The following is a 14,497-nucleotide window of genomic DNA, read 5'->3' on the forward strand; positions in this document are numbered from 1 at the left end:
CTCTCCCAAGTAAGCCACAGGCCGGCCCCAGAATTCTGTCACTCTTACATATCAGTGTTTTAAAAGGTGCAAGGAACAGTAGGCTGGGTTTACATGGAACAATTCAAAATATACTGTTAAGTTTAAAAAGCAAGATTTGTACTATATGTTACCATCTGTGTGGGGGGGGTACACATGCATATACACAGATGTGTGTGTTTACAGGAGAGAGAAGACTATGATATATATGAACTTTCTGGTTATATATTTAAAGAATATTTCTAGAAGAATAAACAAGAAACTGTCCTTTAGGGAAAGAGACTAAGCAATAAGAGCGGAAAAAAACACGTATACTCTTTTGTTCAATTTAAATTTCTACCATGTGCATGCATTTTTAGGAATATTTTTAAAGGTCTGAGTTCCAAAATGGCCCTGCTAACAACAATTTGGGTCATGATATTTAATCTCCCTCGCCCTTGGTTTCTATTTTTTTACATTTCAGAGAAGAGTAAGTCAGCTCTTTAAATTAAAGAAAAACCTACCAGTTCCATGGAATGTTGTGCCAACAACACGAACGCAGCTTGGTACTCGAAGATCCCAGAATCTAACAGTCTTATCTTGGGAGCCAGATGCAATCATCCAGCCACTCCAGGTATAAAGTGCTAAAATATGCCCTATAAATGATCAAATACACAGTTATTACTGTGGGAGAGTACTTTTCCTTAACATGTTCAAAGCTAAGTACTCCTTATTACTGAGCAAGTGATAGTCTTGTTAATCAAACATACTATCTGATAGAGGCTTTCTACATGGGAGTATATCAAATAAATTGACAGTTTTTAAAAAAAATTAAAATTCATTAAAATGCACAACATCAAAATTTCTTCAGTGACTCCATAGTACAGTAGGCTCTTTCAATATTTCAGAATAACATAATTAGTACTAAAAAAAAATATCACTTGAAATATGCAACTTTTCTATGAAGGAAGCACAGAATCGTACAGTTAGATTACCAGCTTTGAAAGAGACAGAACTGGGGTCATACATTAGTTGTGCCCCTTACTAGCCCTGTAATATTGAGCAAGTGATTTTACCCCCACAGCCTCATTTACTTCATGTATAAAATGGGGATAAAACTTTGCACCTTATAAGGTGGTTGTAATGATTAAATTAAGGAATTATGTGTGTAAGTGCACAGGGAAATATCAATGTTAGCTATCATTACTGTGTTGTTATTCAAAGTTCACAACTTAGATTTCTGAAATAAAAATTTCTTGTCTTGAAAAGATCCATTATGATGAAACATACCCCATTAATGAAAATACAGAGGCAAAAAAAGCACAGCTTGAACAAAAGGAAAAGCAGCACTTGAGACTGATGTTACATACCAGTATGTCCACTCAAGGCATGGAGGCCTTGTCCTCTTTGACAATCTGTTGTATAAATGTTACAATCCCCTGCTCCGGCACTTATTAAAATAGCTCCACCACTTTCTGGGCCTTCCATAAAAGCCAAGTCTCGAATTGTCCCATCGTGCATACTAAATTCCAGGTCTGGTCCTGAAACAGCAATAAGAATTTAAAAAAAAAAAGATGCTGCTCAACTTACTGTGATAATCTGAGATTGCTGAACTGCCTGGCCAAGAATAATGGTGTAGTAGTGTGGTTTAAATTATCATTTAGGTATTGCCATTATAATCAATTTCACTTTACTAAACAAAGAATGTCAAGAAATCAAAATATTGACTCAGTTATTACTATTATTATCCCTAAAAGAGAGTTATATAGAGAGTTACCTTCTTGTCTTTTATCCCAAAGAAAAAGACAGATACTCTCTAGAAAATATCCATTAATACAATTCTAGTAGTTATTTAAAAATTATTTTTCTGATAATAATTTTCTAAAGCTCAGGATACCACCTGGCCACCAGTAAGAATTTACTAAAAAAGAATAGTGCCTCATGAGTATAACTAAATAATTAGAATGTAAAAAAAAAAAATCCTTCATTAAGACTGTATTCTTAGATTTCACTGAAGACAACACAGAGAGATAACAAAGGGAAAATTTAAAGTATACACTGGTAAGCTAGCTACTGCTTTCATACTTGAGCCCTACCTGTTGCATTACAAGTCTCTGCATTGAAGGGCAGCACTTTGACATATTTGTCGTTTGATCCTGTTGCAAGTAACTGTCCACAAGGACTCCAGGCCACACAGTAAATAGATCCTTTATGATGTTTATTCCTTTTAAAACGTACCACTGGCTGCTTAGGAGTGTCATGTGCACTGAAAAGAAAAATTACAGAGATATTTCAATTTCTTACTTGCTAAAATTAGTTAGTATGAAGTTCTATACTATGGTTGCTCTTGAGGGAGGGGATAAAAAGAATATCAGACAACAGGTTATTAACAATTTTCAAAGTCATAGAAGAAATAAATTTAAAGCATATTATAATCCAAAAAGTAAAATTACAAACCATTATCATACTAATGTAATGCTCATTTCAAATCACACAGGGAATAGGATATATGACTTTTAAAAAAATCTCCACTTCTCATATTTTCATGGATTTTTAACTCAAAAAAAAAAAAAAAAAGAACAAAAGAGAGCTTATAATGCTTCCAAATTTTAAAATGCAATAAGCATTTATAAAGCATATAATATGCTTTAATAACATAACATAACGTAACGTAACATAACATATAATATAATATGAGCAATGTGCCTGGGGTTGGAGGGAGGAGTGGAATGGATAAAAAATAAAGGAGGCAAGAGCTCTGTCCAGAGTTTAAAATCTGGCAGGGGTAGATACTGTCCTGACAACCCATATATAATAAGGCAAGTACAAGTTGTCATAGTAATGTATAAAGTACTGGGCCTTAAAGGATAGGGAGAATTTTTACAGAAAAAGATGAAGGCAGGAGAACAGCTTCAGTGACAATAAAATGCAGTAGGGAAACTACCAGCTAAGCATGCAGCATGGGAAAGAGTTTGTGGGGCTAGAGGTGATAAACATGAGCTATTCAGGGATTGAGTGGGATGGATGTGATGGATGAGGTGCCACTGGCTCAGCTGTGGAGCGTCCTAAATGCTATGCTCAAGTGTTTGACCTTTAATGGCATTCAAACACTGGTTTAGTGGAGTTATAGTGTCTCATCTGCACTTTGAAATGCAGACTAATATTATGATACTAAAGATTTTTTATTGAATATAATGATAAAATCAAGTCTATTGTAAGAAAATGTACCTGTTTCTGGAGAATTATCCTGGAGGATGAAAGGGTAAAATAACACGATATCTAGGATTTACTTTAAAATACTTTAGCAAGCAAACAAAAAGAATGAATGAAGAAAACGTGATAAAAATCTTGACAACTCTTGTATTTCAATGCACTAGTCTCTCTACTTTTAGGTATTTGGGAATTTTCATAATTAAGAAAAATTTTTTAAAAAACAAGAAAAAAGATTAATAAATCTCCAATACAGAAAGTGCTTAATATTGCTCTAGAGAATAGATCTGATCAAAAGATTCTCTTTTCAGCTACACAGCCAATTCATCACCAAGTTCTACTGGCTCTTTCTTTAAATGGATTTTATCTCAGATCCATCTGCTTTGCTCCATCTCCACTGCCATTACACTAGCCATCAACTATAACAGCCTCCTACCTTTCTCCTAGCATCTACTTACTCTTAGTGCCATCCCATCCACAGCCAGAGTGATCATCTCAAAATACACTTAGATCACAACACTCGCTCTGCTCACTTTCAGTGCTTCCCACTACACTCAGCATAAAATCCAAAATGGCTAGAAAGCTCTGCATAATTTAGCTCATGTCTATGTCTGGCCTTATACTCCAGCCCATCATGTAGCAATCAATCTGAATTTATTTCAGCTCCTCAAAAAGTCAAGCTCTTTCTCACCTCATGTTCCCTCTATATTACTGTCTTCTCTCTTCTCTTCACATGGCTAGGTTCTACTCATCCTCCGATATCAGCTTTAATACCTCTTCTTCAAAGAGGCCTTTCTCTAACTCACCAGCCTGCACCCCACCTCATCCCGATTTTACTCTCTTATATATAGCACCTTATAATTTTTCTTCATAACACCTACAAAAATGTATAATTATATTTATTTGTGTTTTTATTTGCATAATGTCCATCTTCCCCACTAAACCAAAAGTTCCACGAAGTCAAGAAACAGGTTTGTTTTATGTACACCTAGCCCAAAAGCCTAGCATAGTACCTAGCACATAGGAGTTCAAATGTATTTGCTAAATAAACAAATTTATTTTCATAAAAGTCAGTTTCTTCCCAGGCTATGAAACATCTGTGCCAGCACAAGAAATACAAAAGATGAGAAATAATTAAGTTAATATCAGGCCATACAAGTCTTTGGTTCTGCCTCCATAGTTACTATTCTCCACTCCCTGATTTAGAATTCTGCCTATCTTCACTCATGTATTTCTACTTAAACAAAAAAATCAGTACCAATAAAGTATAATCCTATCACCTAATATGGGCCCTATGGTTCCTTTTCCTAATCCTAAATGATACTGTAGTCCAAAAGCCAACATTATTGGTTTCAAACATAGAGATAGCCAAAAAGTGCAGGTAAATCAAAAATCCTACCTCTCTGTTCCCCAACCTAGGCTTATAATAAAAAAGGCTTAAGAATTGTAAAAAAATCTAAAATATGCTATGACATGTAGTGCTTCTTATAATTAAAACTTTTAAAGGTTTGTAGCTTGTATTGTTTGGGTGTTTTTGTCTCCTGGTATGAAAACAGTTCCATTTGTGGCATTCATTTCCCTAATCACAATATCTCACCAAATAGCTCATGATTTTTGTCATGTTGATTTATTTTGATAGTAAAAGTTTTAACAAGTAAATTGACAAAAAGAGTACCTAAACCAAAATGTAAAGCGTTCAAATCCAGTTTTCTGTGAGGTTAATCTAAGCTATTTGCTTTCTGAGTAACATTAAATGATTAGTTGTACACCTAACAGATAAGGTCATATGTCCATTTTTAATGAAATATGTCTTTAAAGACATATGCCTTATTTTCAAATCCCATAATCTGTTAAAACAAGAAGGTAAAATCATTTTTAGGTTGATCAAATGAAACTTTAATTTTTGTAAGTTTGAAATGGTCAAATATCATTCTCTAAAGGTATTATAGGAAATCTGTATTTTCTCAAAGTCTATAACTAGCGTTACTTTGTCTTTATCTTATGTAATTTAATAGGAATACAGTAGTACCCCCTTATCCATGGTTTTGCTTTCCAGTTTCAGTCACAACCATGGTCTGAAAAAAGATGAGTACCGTACAATATATCTTGATAGAGAACACAGTCACATAACTTTTATTACAGAATATTGTTAGAATTATGTTTTATTATTAGTTATTGTTTTTAATCTTACTGTACCTAATTTATAAACTAAAATTTATCATAGGTATGTATGTATAGGAAAAATATATATATATACAGGGTTCAATACTATCCGTGGTTTCAGGCAACCACTGGAGGTCTTGAAACATATCCTCCAAGGATAAGAAGGGAATACTGTAAAGAAATTTTCAGATAAAAAACAAAATACAGTCATGGAAATAAGGAAGACTACAGTACTGAATGAAGAATAACCTAATCAAAAACATTCTATGAAAAAAGTATAAAGTTAATCAATGACTTAAGTATATTTCGTAAGCATTGAAAATAAAAATAAAGCTTAACAGAAGGAAAGGAAGTAAGAATTGAAACACTATGAAATGGCAATTCTGAAAAAGGAACAAATAAAGCTAAATTAAAAACTAAGACAAGAATGGCAGTACAAACCATCTCTCCTTACCTTGGGTCAATTACTTCTGGATAGGCACATACTCTCAGAGTTTTTGAATTTGAACCAACAGCATATAAACCACCACCTGGATGAAAAGCCACTGCTCTAACAGCTTGTGTGTCTTCTAGGGTATTAATACAAACAAACTGTTTTTTCGCTTTGTCATCCTATGGAAAGAATGAATATGAAAGTCATCACATGAAAAAAATCAAATTGAAAGAATTCAGGTTGGCTGGTTAGCTCAGTTGGTTAGAGCTCAGCTGGTTAGGGCGCAGAGTTCATAACACTAAGGTCAAGGGTTCAGATCCCTGAACCAGTCAGCTGCCAAAAAAAATAAAGAAAAGAAAAAATTCATCTTTAACCCATTTTAAATTCATTTGAACTGTATTATTCCTGCCTCATTAGTTTACATTTACTACCTACAGTCATATATTCCTTTAAGTAGCAAATCCAAATTAATCCTAATTTTTCTATTTTTTTGCCAAACTAAGCTCAGAAAGTTCATAAGCATTCAAGTTCTTCTTTGCTTACTATGACAAAATATAAGAATAAATATACATTCCCATATTAAGTTCTCCTTAACTATCAAGGAAGGCTAATAAATAGCCCACATATATACAAGTTCTTACAAAAACAAACATTATTTTTGTTTCTAAATGTGGAAGGTATAAAGAACTATTATTTAATCCACATAAGGTAAAAAAAGAAAGTTTACCATTATCTCTAGAAGTGAATATTTCAGTATTTCAAACTGAAATTGCAAAATACCCTTTTAAAACTGTAAAAATTATTTTAATCAGAGCATTTGAGTTGGATTTTTATTTTAAATCACCAGCCTATTTATCCACAGCTCTCTTCTGAAGAGGCAAGTTGAAGCAGTTCTGTACGAAAGCTTTGGGGACTCCTGCTATTAGTATTATTTGAAACCACTCTATTACCCTGACCAGGACTGAATGGATATGGAACAGGACCTCCAGACTGGGTGTGGTCAAAAGATTCAACCAAATCCTGTCTTTGGGAAGCGTGAATGTTGAGTGCACACACAAAGGCAATTCACTTCAGCTCTGGTTGTATTCTGAGAGCTCTAGGACCCATGAAAAGACCATGCCTCTCCCTACCTAAGCTTTTGTGTATTCATGCAATACATCCACACTGGGAGAGTGAGGGGCAAACCTGATGTGTCACAAAACATTTGTCATATGTAATTGAATTTAATTCTTGTGTTATTCATATGAATTTACTTGACTAGAAATACTACATTTTCCATTAACCCATATATACAAGGAATATGACTGCTTGCCAAACAAATAGCATGGGGTAAGAGAAAAAAGGAGGGGAATTCCTAATTGGTTAACTGGCCTATAGCACATTAATAATTACTAAGGGTTGCTTTAAGCAGAAGGCACACAATTTGATTTTTAATTGCTCTCCTCCAGTGTGTTTTAAAATTTTAAATTTGTGACCATTTTTAAAATAGGAGATTTCACATAAAAATCTAGATTTCTAGCTTTTCTTGAAAATCAAAGAACTGTAAACACTGTGCTTGCATATATCTTTGTGCAAGGGACAAATATTTCTATGTGTTTATCATGAAAATGGTCAAGTTTATTCATTTATGTTACCTGTTTGATTACTATAAGCATCTGGACCAGCATCTTTGTTTATGGGGTTAAAATTAGGGAAAATAAGATAGAGTGAAGCTATATACTAGTTAGGGAAGCATGTCTGGTTCCAAAGCAAAAAATGAGTGTATTGATGAGAAGCCCAAAGGAAATACCAATAATATCTGAACAAATTAACCATAGGGTTCAGAGAGTAATGCATAACCCCAATTTATGTGCCAATGTCACTACTAGGCCATTAATATGAATACTTCCAAATGTGCTTTCTAAGGCAACATCTTCCCTTAGCCCAGTAAAAGCTACTACCTTGAAATAAACACCAGCATTAATAATGACTATTTCTAAAAATGGCTCTTTCTTTGAATTGAGAATGCCTTAGCAAAATTTCCAAATATATATGAAAATAATGAAACCTCCTTCCCAAAAGTATTACCTCTTCCCCTCTCGACCTTGACAGATTTCCTGAGGAATCTCCAAGAGCTGGCTTAATGACCGAATGTTCTGATGAGCTGTGGGAGTAGAAATTCAAATAAAGTTTACTCTGAATACCAAAATAGAACTAAGTTAATTTATCCTTTCAATCTCTAATTTTTCTTTTTAGCAAATGACCCTGACTGACCCTATTCAAAATTACTCTCTGGAGACATTTTTAAGAGGCTCAGGATTCAGTGATACCAAGCATAATTGTAAGAAGGGACTGAAAAGTCATTCTGGAAAAAAGAAGTGGACTTTGAAGTCCACCTATTTTATAGTGAGATGTCAAGTACCTTTCCCCTACTTAGTTCCAGAATCCTGTTTGCTATGCTTAAATCCTACCCAAGGCAAGGGCCCAGAGATGGGTCTTTAGAAAATTATCTGGCCCAAGAGAAAAAACTAACAGAAACTGACAGTGAGTGCTGAAGGTCCCTTAATAAAACAATGTTTCCACTTAATCACCTTTCTGTGTGGCCAACAGGTGGATGGATCTACCTACCTACATAGCCCTTCCTTCCAATCAGCTTTTTTTTAAAAAAAATGCTTCACTTTTTACAGATAGACAAAGATTTCCCGATACTTTAAGAAAGCGCCTACATAAAAGCCAGAGACTAAAACAAACAGAAAAAGGAACTCAGAAGAAGAGAGATAATTCAGAGAACAAAAGCTACAAAAATATAATTAAAATCCTTAGGAATATAAGAGGAAATAATAAATCCAGGACACAAGAACAAGATTTAAAAAAAAAAAATGGAAAATTCAGAGAATAAGAAAGAGCTCTTAGAAAATTAAAATATGATAGCAGAAAAACAGTAAATCAATTGAAAATGGAAGTAAGAAAATTGCTAAATAAATAATAATTTTTCAATTTCCCAGAAGTTAAGTTTCCAGCTTAAAAGGGCCCATCATGTAGCAAGCAGAATGAAGGAAAAAAGATCCGCTCTAAAGTACACCATCATGAAGTTTCAGAACATCAGGGAAGAAAAGGACCTGAAAAATTCCAGAGTGGAAAAGCAACAGGCTTCATCCAAAGGATCAGGATTCAAAATGGCATCAGACTTGATAATAAGAACACTGAAATGGTAAGATCATGTAACAACACCTTTGAAATGCTGAGGAATGATTTCTTTTTTTTTTTAATTTTTTTAAAAATTTTTTTGGTGGCTGGTTGGTACAGGGATCCAAACCCTTGACCTTGGTGTTATAACACTGCACTCTAACCAACTGAGCTAAGCAGCCAATCCAGGAATGACTTCTATCCTAGAATTCTATACCCTGCTATACTAACAAACCAAGTGCGAAATATAGTAAACTAATTTTTAGACATGCAAGGTCTCAGAAACTTCATCTCTGATGTACCCTTTCTCAGGAAACTACATGAGATCCTGAAAACAGGTGATCCAATCAGGGAAGAGGCAAAGGAAATCCCAGGAGGATAGTGAGGGAAGACCCGGGATTCTCTAGGCCTGTATAAAACGGCCTGGAAGCAATATAAGGTGAAACACAAGGGATCCTGAAGGAATGTCTCCCAGGAAAAAACATGAACTAGAAAAATTATCTGACTTTTTTTTACTATAATGAGAGAAGTTTTATAATTTTATAGTTCTGTCAAAGTATTTGCAGATAGTTTAGTGACAGATACTAAAAAAACTGAGCATGCATGCATACAAACATGTATATCAAATTGAGGAAATTACTGTCCCCAGGAAAAACAAAAGGTTATATGAAAAGTATATGTAATCACTGAATACTGATTTAAATAAAAATTGATAGATATTGGAAAGAAGGGGTAAAGTGAGTGTGTTGCAGGTGAGAAGTATGGTAGGGAATCAATGGATAATAAAACTAGTAACAAAAACAACATATTCAGAAATGTAGAAATATATAACAAAAGAAACAGCCAAATGGGTTGAAAATGGCAGCCTATAGGAAATAAAAACCATGGACAAAGATTTTATTTTAAGCCTTGAAGTACTATTTGTCTTTTTAAACCATATATGTATATTACTTTGATAAAAATAAAAATTAAATTTTACAATTTGAGTTCTAGTTCAAGTATTATAGTATCTGTAAAGAAGAAGCAAATATTAGATAAACATATGAGTTGAAATAAAACTAGAGTTTTTGATACTAATTTATTTGTAAGGCTAATTCCTATAAGCATCCAAGTGCCAAATGCAAGTTACACATTTTAAATGAACCACCTTGAAAAGCATTTTAAGTTCAGAGTATGTATTTTTTGTTGTTTGTTGTTTTGTGTTTTTGTTTTGGTGGCTAACCAGTACAGGGATCTGAACCGTTGACCTTGGTGTTATAACACCACACTAACCAACTGAGCTAACAGGCTAGCCCTATATTAAAAGTAGATAAAGAAAATCCTCCTTAACTATTCCCACTGCATAAATTAACACTTGTTTGCTAATGAAAGTAAGACAAAAATTTACTGACTAGCAAAAACATAAATATGTGAAGTATTCAACTACTGTAATTGCCAGAGCTGCCAACACTGTCTTGCTGCCATCACCCCACCATGTTATAAAACATCTTCCTGTGCCCTGGAAGTCTGTAAGTTTTAAGATTATTAGTTGAAAGATGCCAGTGGCAAGAAAAAAGAAAATCAGAGAGAAGATAAAGCCTAAAACTGTAGGATTTCTGAGTAAGATGGCTTATAAAAAATAGAATTGCGTTGGTGGTGACAAGGAAGCAAAAAGAAAAAAAAGGAAGTAAAATAAAGACTATAAAGAGACTTACAAGTTGGTAGAAGAGAATATAGGTAAATGAAGGCAGATTAGGAAAAAATTGGTAGGTAGTGAGCTCCAAAAACTTTTATTTGTAAGGCTCGACAGAAAAGTTCAACTTTCTATGATTCTATTCATTAATAGGAAGTTAATATTTCCCAGTTTTACGAAGTCAAGCACTTACATTTGGCTTCCGCAAGGTGATTCCTCCAGAAAAGGTATGTGATTTGTTGATCCAGGATTACGAGGAGTGCTTGTGTGAATATTTGAAATATCATGTGTTAATCTCTGACTAGAGTCTTGGGGTGGTGTAGCAAAACTAGTCATAGAAGAACCATTAGATCCACTGCCTTTGCTCCCGTTACATTGCTGGCTGAGCGTTGATACCTCATTACCAAGGTTATCCATTCCAATATTCAATTCACCAAGCTTTTGAATAGACCTATAAATTAAACAATGAAATTATTTTAAAATAAAAACTTAATTACATTCCTAATTTACAGAAGATTAAGTTTGAAAGGGAAATACATGCACATATAATATATAATTTATGGCAAACTTAGTGTTAATAATTACCATCATCAGCTTAAGATATAACCAAGATATTGAAAAAAGATCCAAATTTTCCCATAGTACAACAGTGTAGAGTAGATAGGCATAATGGGTATCATGAACTTTTTAAAAGCACCTTTTATCATAAAAATAGGGGGAAAAAACCTGTTTCTTCCCCAGTATATCTTTCCCTATTTCTTCCCCAGTATATCTTTGGTTTAATTTTCAATATAAAACTTAATTTCCAAAACTAGTCAATAACAATTTCACCACTACCAAAATTTCTCACCAACAAAACAAGCTACTTTCATTCCATCTGTCTCTAGTAACATCATTCAACTAGGAAAGGGATGATTAGAACAGGCCATAATGAGACAAAAGTCAAGTGGCATCCCTATTATTTACACAGGTGCTCATTCACTCATTCTACAAATACTACTTGCCAGTTTCTGATCTAGGCATTGGTGAGATTCTTTTAAAAAGGGAGCAAAACAAGTTAGCCTCAGGACCTTTCCCTCACCAAATACAAGTAGTCTCTCCATCAGGGTGGCCTGACTCCTTTCGTTGGGTTCAGGACTACAAAGGACACAAAGAGGAAGCTCCCAGGTTCTCTTAAGATTTAGATACCAAACTGGCCCAGCATCACTTCCTCCAGCCTAGATGCAATATAAGAGAAGACTAACACAAGGGGTGTGATTGTTAAAAGGTTGTGTTTCATCATATTTTTTAATTTTCCTACAACATTAAACATTGTGTGCATGTATTTTTAGGGTCTAAAAAAACGAATTAAAAAAAAAAAGCAGTTCAATATTATTAAAGGAATTAGCAGCCTTTACTAAATACATATCAGTTAAAATTTTTAATTAGGCAGCCTTTTCCAAATTGTGTTCTGTGAAACATTAATCCCATAAAATGCTCCCCATAAAAAAGGAGCTGAGGTCAAATCAATTTGGGAAATGCATGCTGAGTTAAATATAAAGAGTCTTTAAGATGCTAATACATCATTTTGACTCTCTTAAAGTGGGGCAGGATGGGGGAGGGGCAGAATATGCCTATAATAAGTGCCAAATCAGTGGTACCAATTATTAGTATTGATAAAAACGGAAGATCAAAAGGTATAAAGTAATGATATAGTACTATCAGTAAAAATTCTACCATGTTATAATTGATTTTTTTTCAATAAGATTTATTATAGGAAACAATTTATTTCTCTTCCTCTTTCTATACCTCTTGGAAGGAAGAAGCAAATTTTGTATTTGGAAACAATGATCTGCTGCAAGAATGATTTGGGATAACACATTAAGGAGAAAAAGTACATTTTAACTTATAGATTCTATCTCTATTCAATTTGTCCTTGATATTAGTCAGGTACTTTAAAGTCCTAGTATAGGCTCATCAGATACATAAAACTAAGAGTCTAGAAGAAAAGACTGAACAAAAATATTCTATTAAAGGGTTAGAAAACAATAGTTAAGAGGATGATGGAGAATTTATGTGAAAACAAAAACTTAGGATAAATATCCATTCATATCTATAGAACTGACTATCCTCGGGATTTTTATAACATACTTACCTTTTAATGTAATTTTAAACTCTGATAGCTAAAGAAATTGAAAATAGCTGTTTAACAATAAATATGCTCTAAAACAAACCTAAATTAGAAGAAAGAATTTGAATTTTATTAATCCTTGTCTCTAAAGGAAAGATAAACCTTCTTGAATAGTTTAACCTTTTTCTGTGGAAGTACATCCTACCACTACTGGGGGTCACAGAATCTTGCCACTTCGTCTTCTAATTCACTGCTAGATATCTGCTTTCACTGAAAAATAAGTTGACCAGGAAGCCAAATTGCAACTATGACTTTTATGGATATGAAGAAGACATCCAAAAACCAGAAGTGGCAATTCATCGGGTTAGCATAATTCTGACAAGCCACTTACTTGATCAGAGGTGATAAGAAAACGATCCCCAAATTGAATATTTACAGGCCTACTGAGACTCTTGAGATCACCACTGTAATATACACTACCTGTGTGAAGGTTTGAAGACGGGATCAATTTCCAGCTCAATGACTTACACAATTCTCAGAGTGTCAAGCAGACTACTTCTAATATTAAACCAAGTGAAGAACTGACAGTCGCTATTACAGTTGCCTTATCACAAACATGATGATAGCCAACATTTATAGTATACTTATGCATCAGGAACTGTTCTCAGTACTTGTACATATATCAACTCATTTAATCTCTCAACAACCCTTGCTAATTTAAGTACATATACTCTGGTTTATTGACTTTTAAAAAACATATATATTACTCTCATAATTAAAAACAATATAGTTCATACTATTCTGGCAGAAATTATAAGAAAGAATCATTTTAATATATTGAATCCAAAAGAATCTATAGGTTTAAGCACTCATAATAACAATAAAAATAACAGCTAACAATATATATTAGTACATACAATGTACCAGGTACTGTTCTAAGCACTTCACGTAGATTAACTCATTTAATCTCCATGGCAACCTTGTGAAGTAGATGAGGAAACAGGCAAAAAGAAACTAAGTAACTTCCCCTAGGTCCTTAGCTACCCTAGGACAACTGGATCCATCTGGTAGTCTGCTTCCAGCCTTTGTAAGGAACCACCACACTCTCCTGCTCTAGTTTCTTAGAGAAGAAGGACAAAACTACATGAGCCCTCAGAATGCTGTGACTGGAAGGCATATAACTCCATGTTACTTGAAACACTTAAGAAGCCTTAAAGCTTCAAACTATACACAAAGTAGCAGTTATTGCTTGTTTTAAATGGCTTTTAAATAATTCCTGACATTTTAAAAAGTGACTTAAAGACCAACCTATTAAGGAATTGTTCAGTAAGATTTTGCTGCTGATCAGGACCATCCTCCTGATTCACACCTCCTTCCAGCAACATCTGTTGGTATATCTGTCGCTGTTGCTCCTTCTGTTCTAAATGCTGTTGATAGCGTAATCTTTGCCTATAATATTCTTGAAATTGTTCTGTTGAATCTCGAAGCTTAAAAATATTAGAAAAAAATATATATTTGAGCGTAGTGTGACTGAATATACATCTTTACTGAAAAGTATCTTCTACAAATGCTGGATAAAATATACAACTAGCTTTACTTAACAATCACAAAATACTTAATACTGCTCTTTGAAAAATAGCATAGTATCCACGAGTCTTAATACTCAAGCAGATCAGCTAATTTGCTTTATTCCACAGCAGCAGCCTAACCAAAATCAATTGTTGGCCTGGTTCCTTGACTAACCCCA

General features: G+C 33.8%; 1 protein-coding gene across 3 annotated transcripts in view; it reads right to left on the reverse strand.

Annotated features, from left to right (window-relative positions):
• WDR47 (WD repeat domain 47) overlaps positions 1–14,497 on the reverse strand; it is a 67,997-nt gene that overhangs the window by 8,381 nt on the left and 45,119 nt on the right. For all 3 annotated transcript variants that reach the window (XM_008566360.1, XM_008566351.1, XM_008566342.1), the window contains 7 exons: positions 14,059–14,237; positions 10,834–11,091; positions 7,871–7,946; positions 5,825–5,982; positions 2,094–2,263; positions 1,368–1,538; positions 522–653 (listed from right to left, as the gene is read on the reverse strand). In XM_008566360.1, the coding sequence (XP_008564582.1) occupies positions 522–653; positions 1,368–1,538; positions 2,094–2,263; positions 5,825–5,982; positions 7,871–7,946; positions 10,834–11,091; positions 14,059–14,237 (1,144 nt within the window). The remainder of the gene's footprint in view (positions 1–521; positions 654–1,367; positions 1,539–2,093; positions 2,264–5,824; positions 5,983–7,870; positions 7,947–10,833; positions 11,092–14,058; positions 14,238–14,497) is intronic.

Source organism: Galeopterus variegatus, unplaced genomic scaffold (assembly GCF_000696425.1).
Source record: "Galeopterus variegatus unplaced genomic scaffold, G_variegatus-3.0.2 Scaffold16, whole genome shotgun sequence".
NCBI classification, from domain to species: domain Eukaryota; kingdom Metazoa; phylum Chordata; class Mammalia; order Dermoptera; family Cynocephalidae; genus Galeopterus; species Galeopterus variegatus.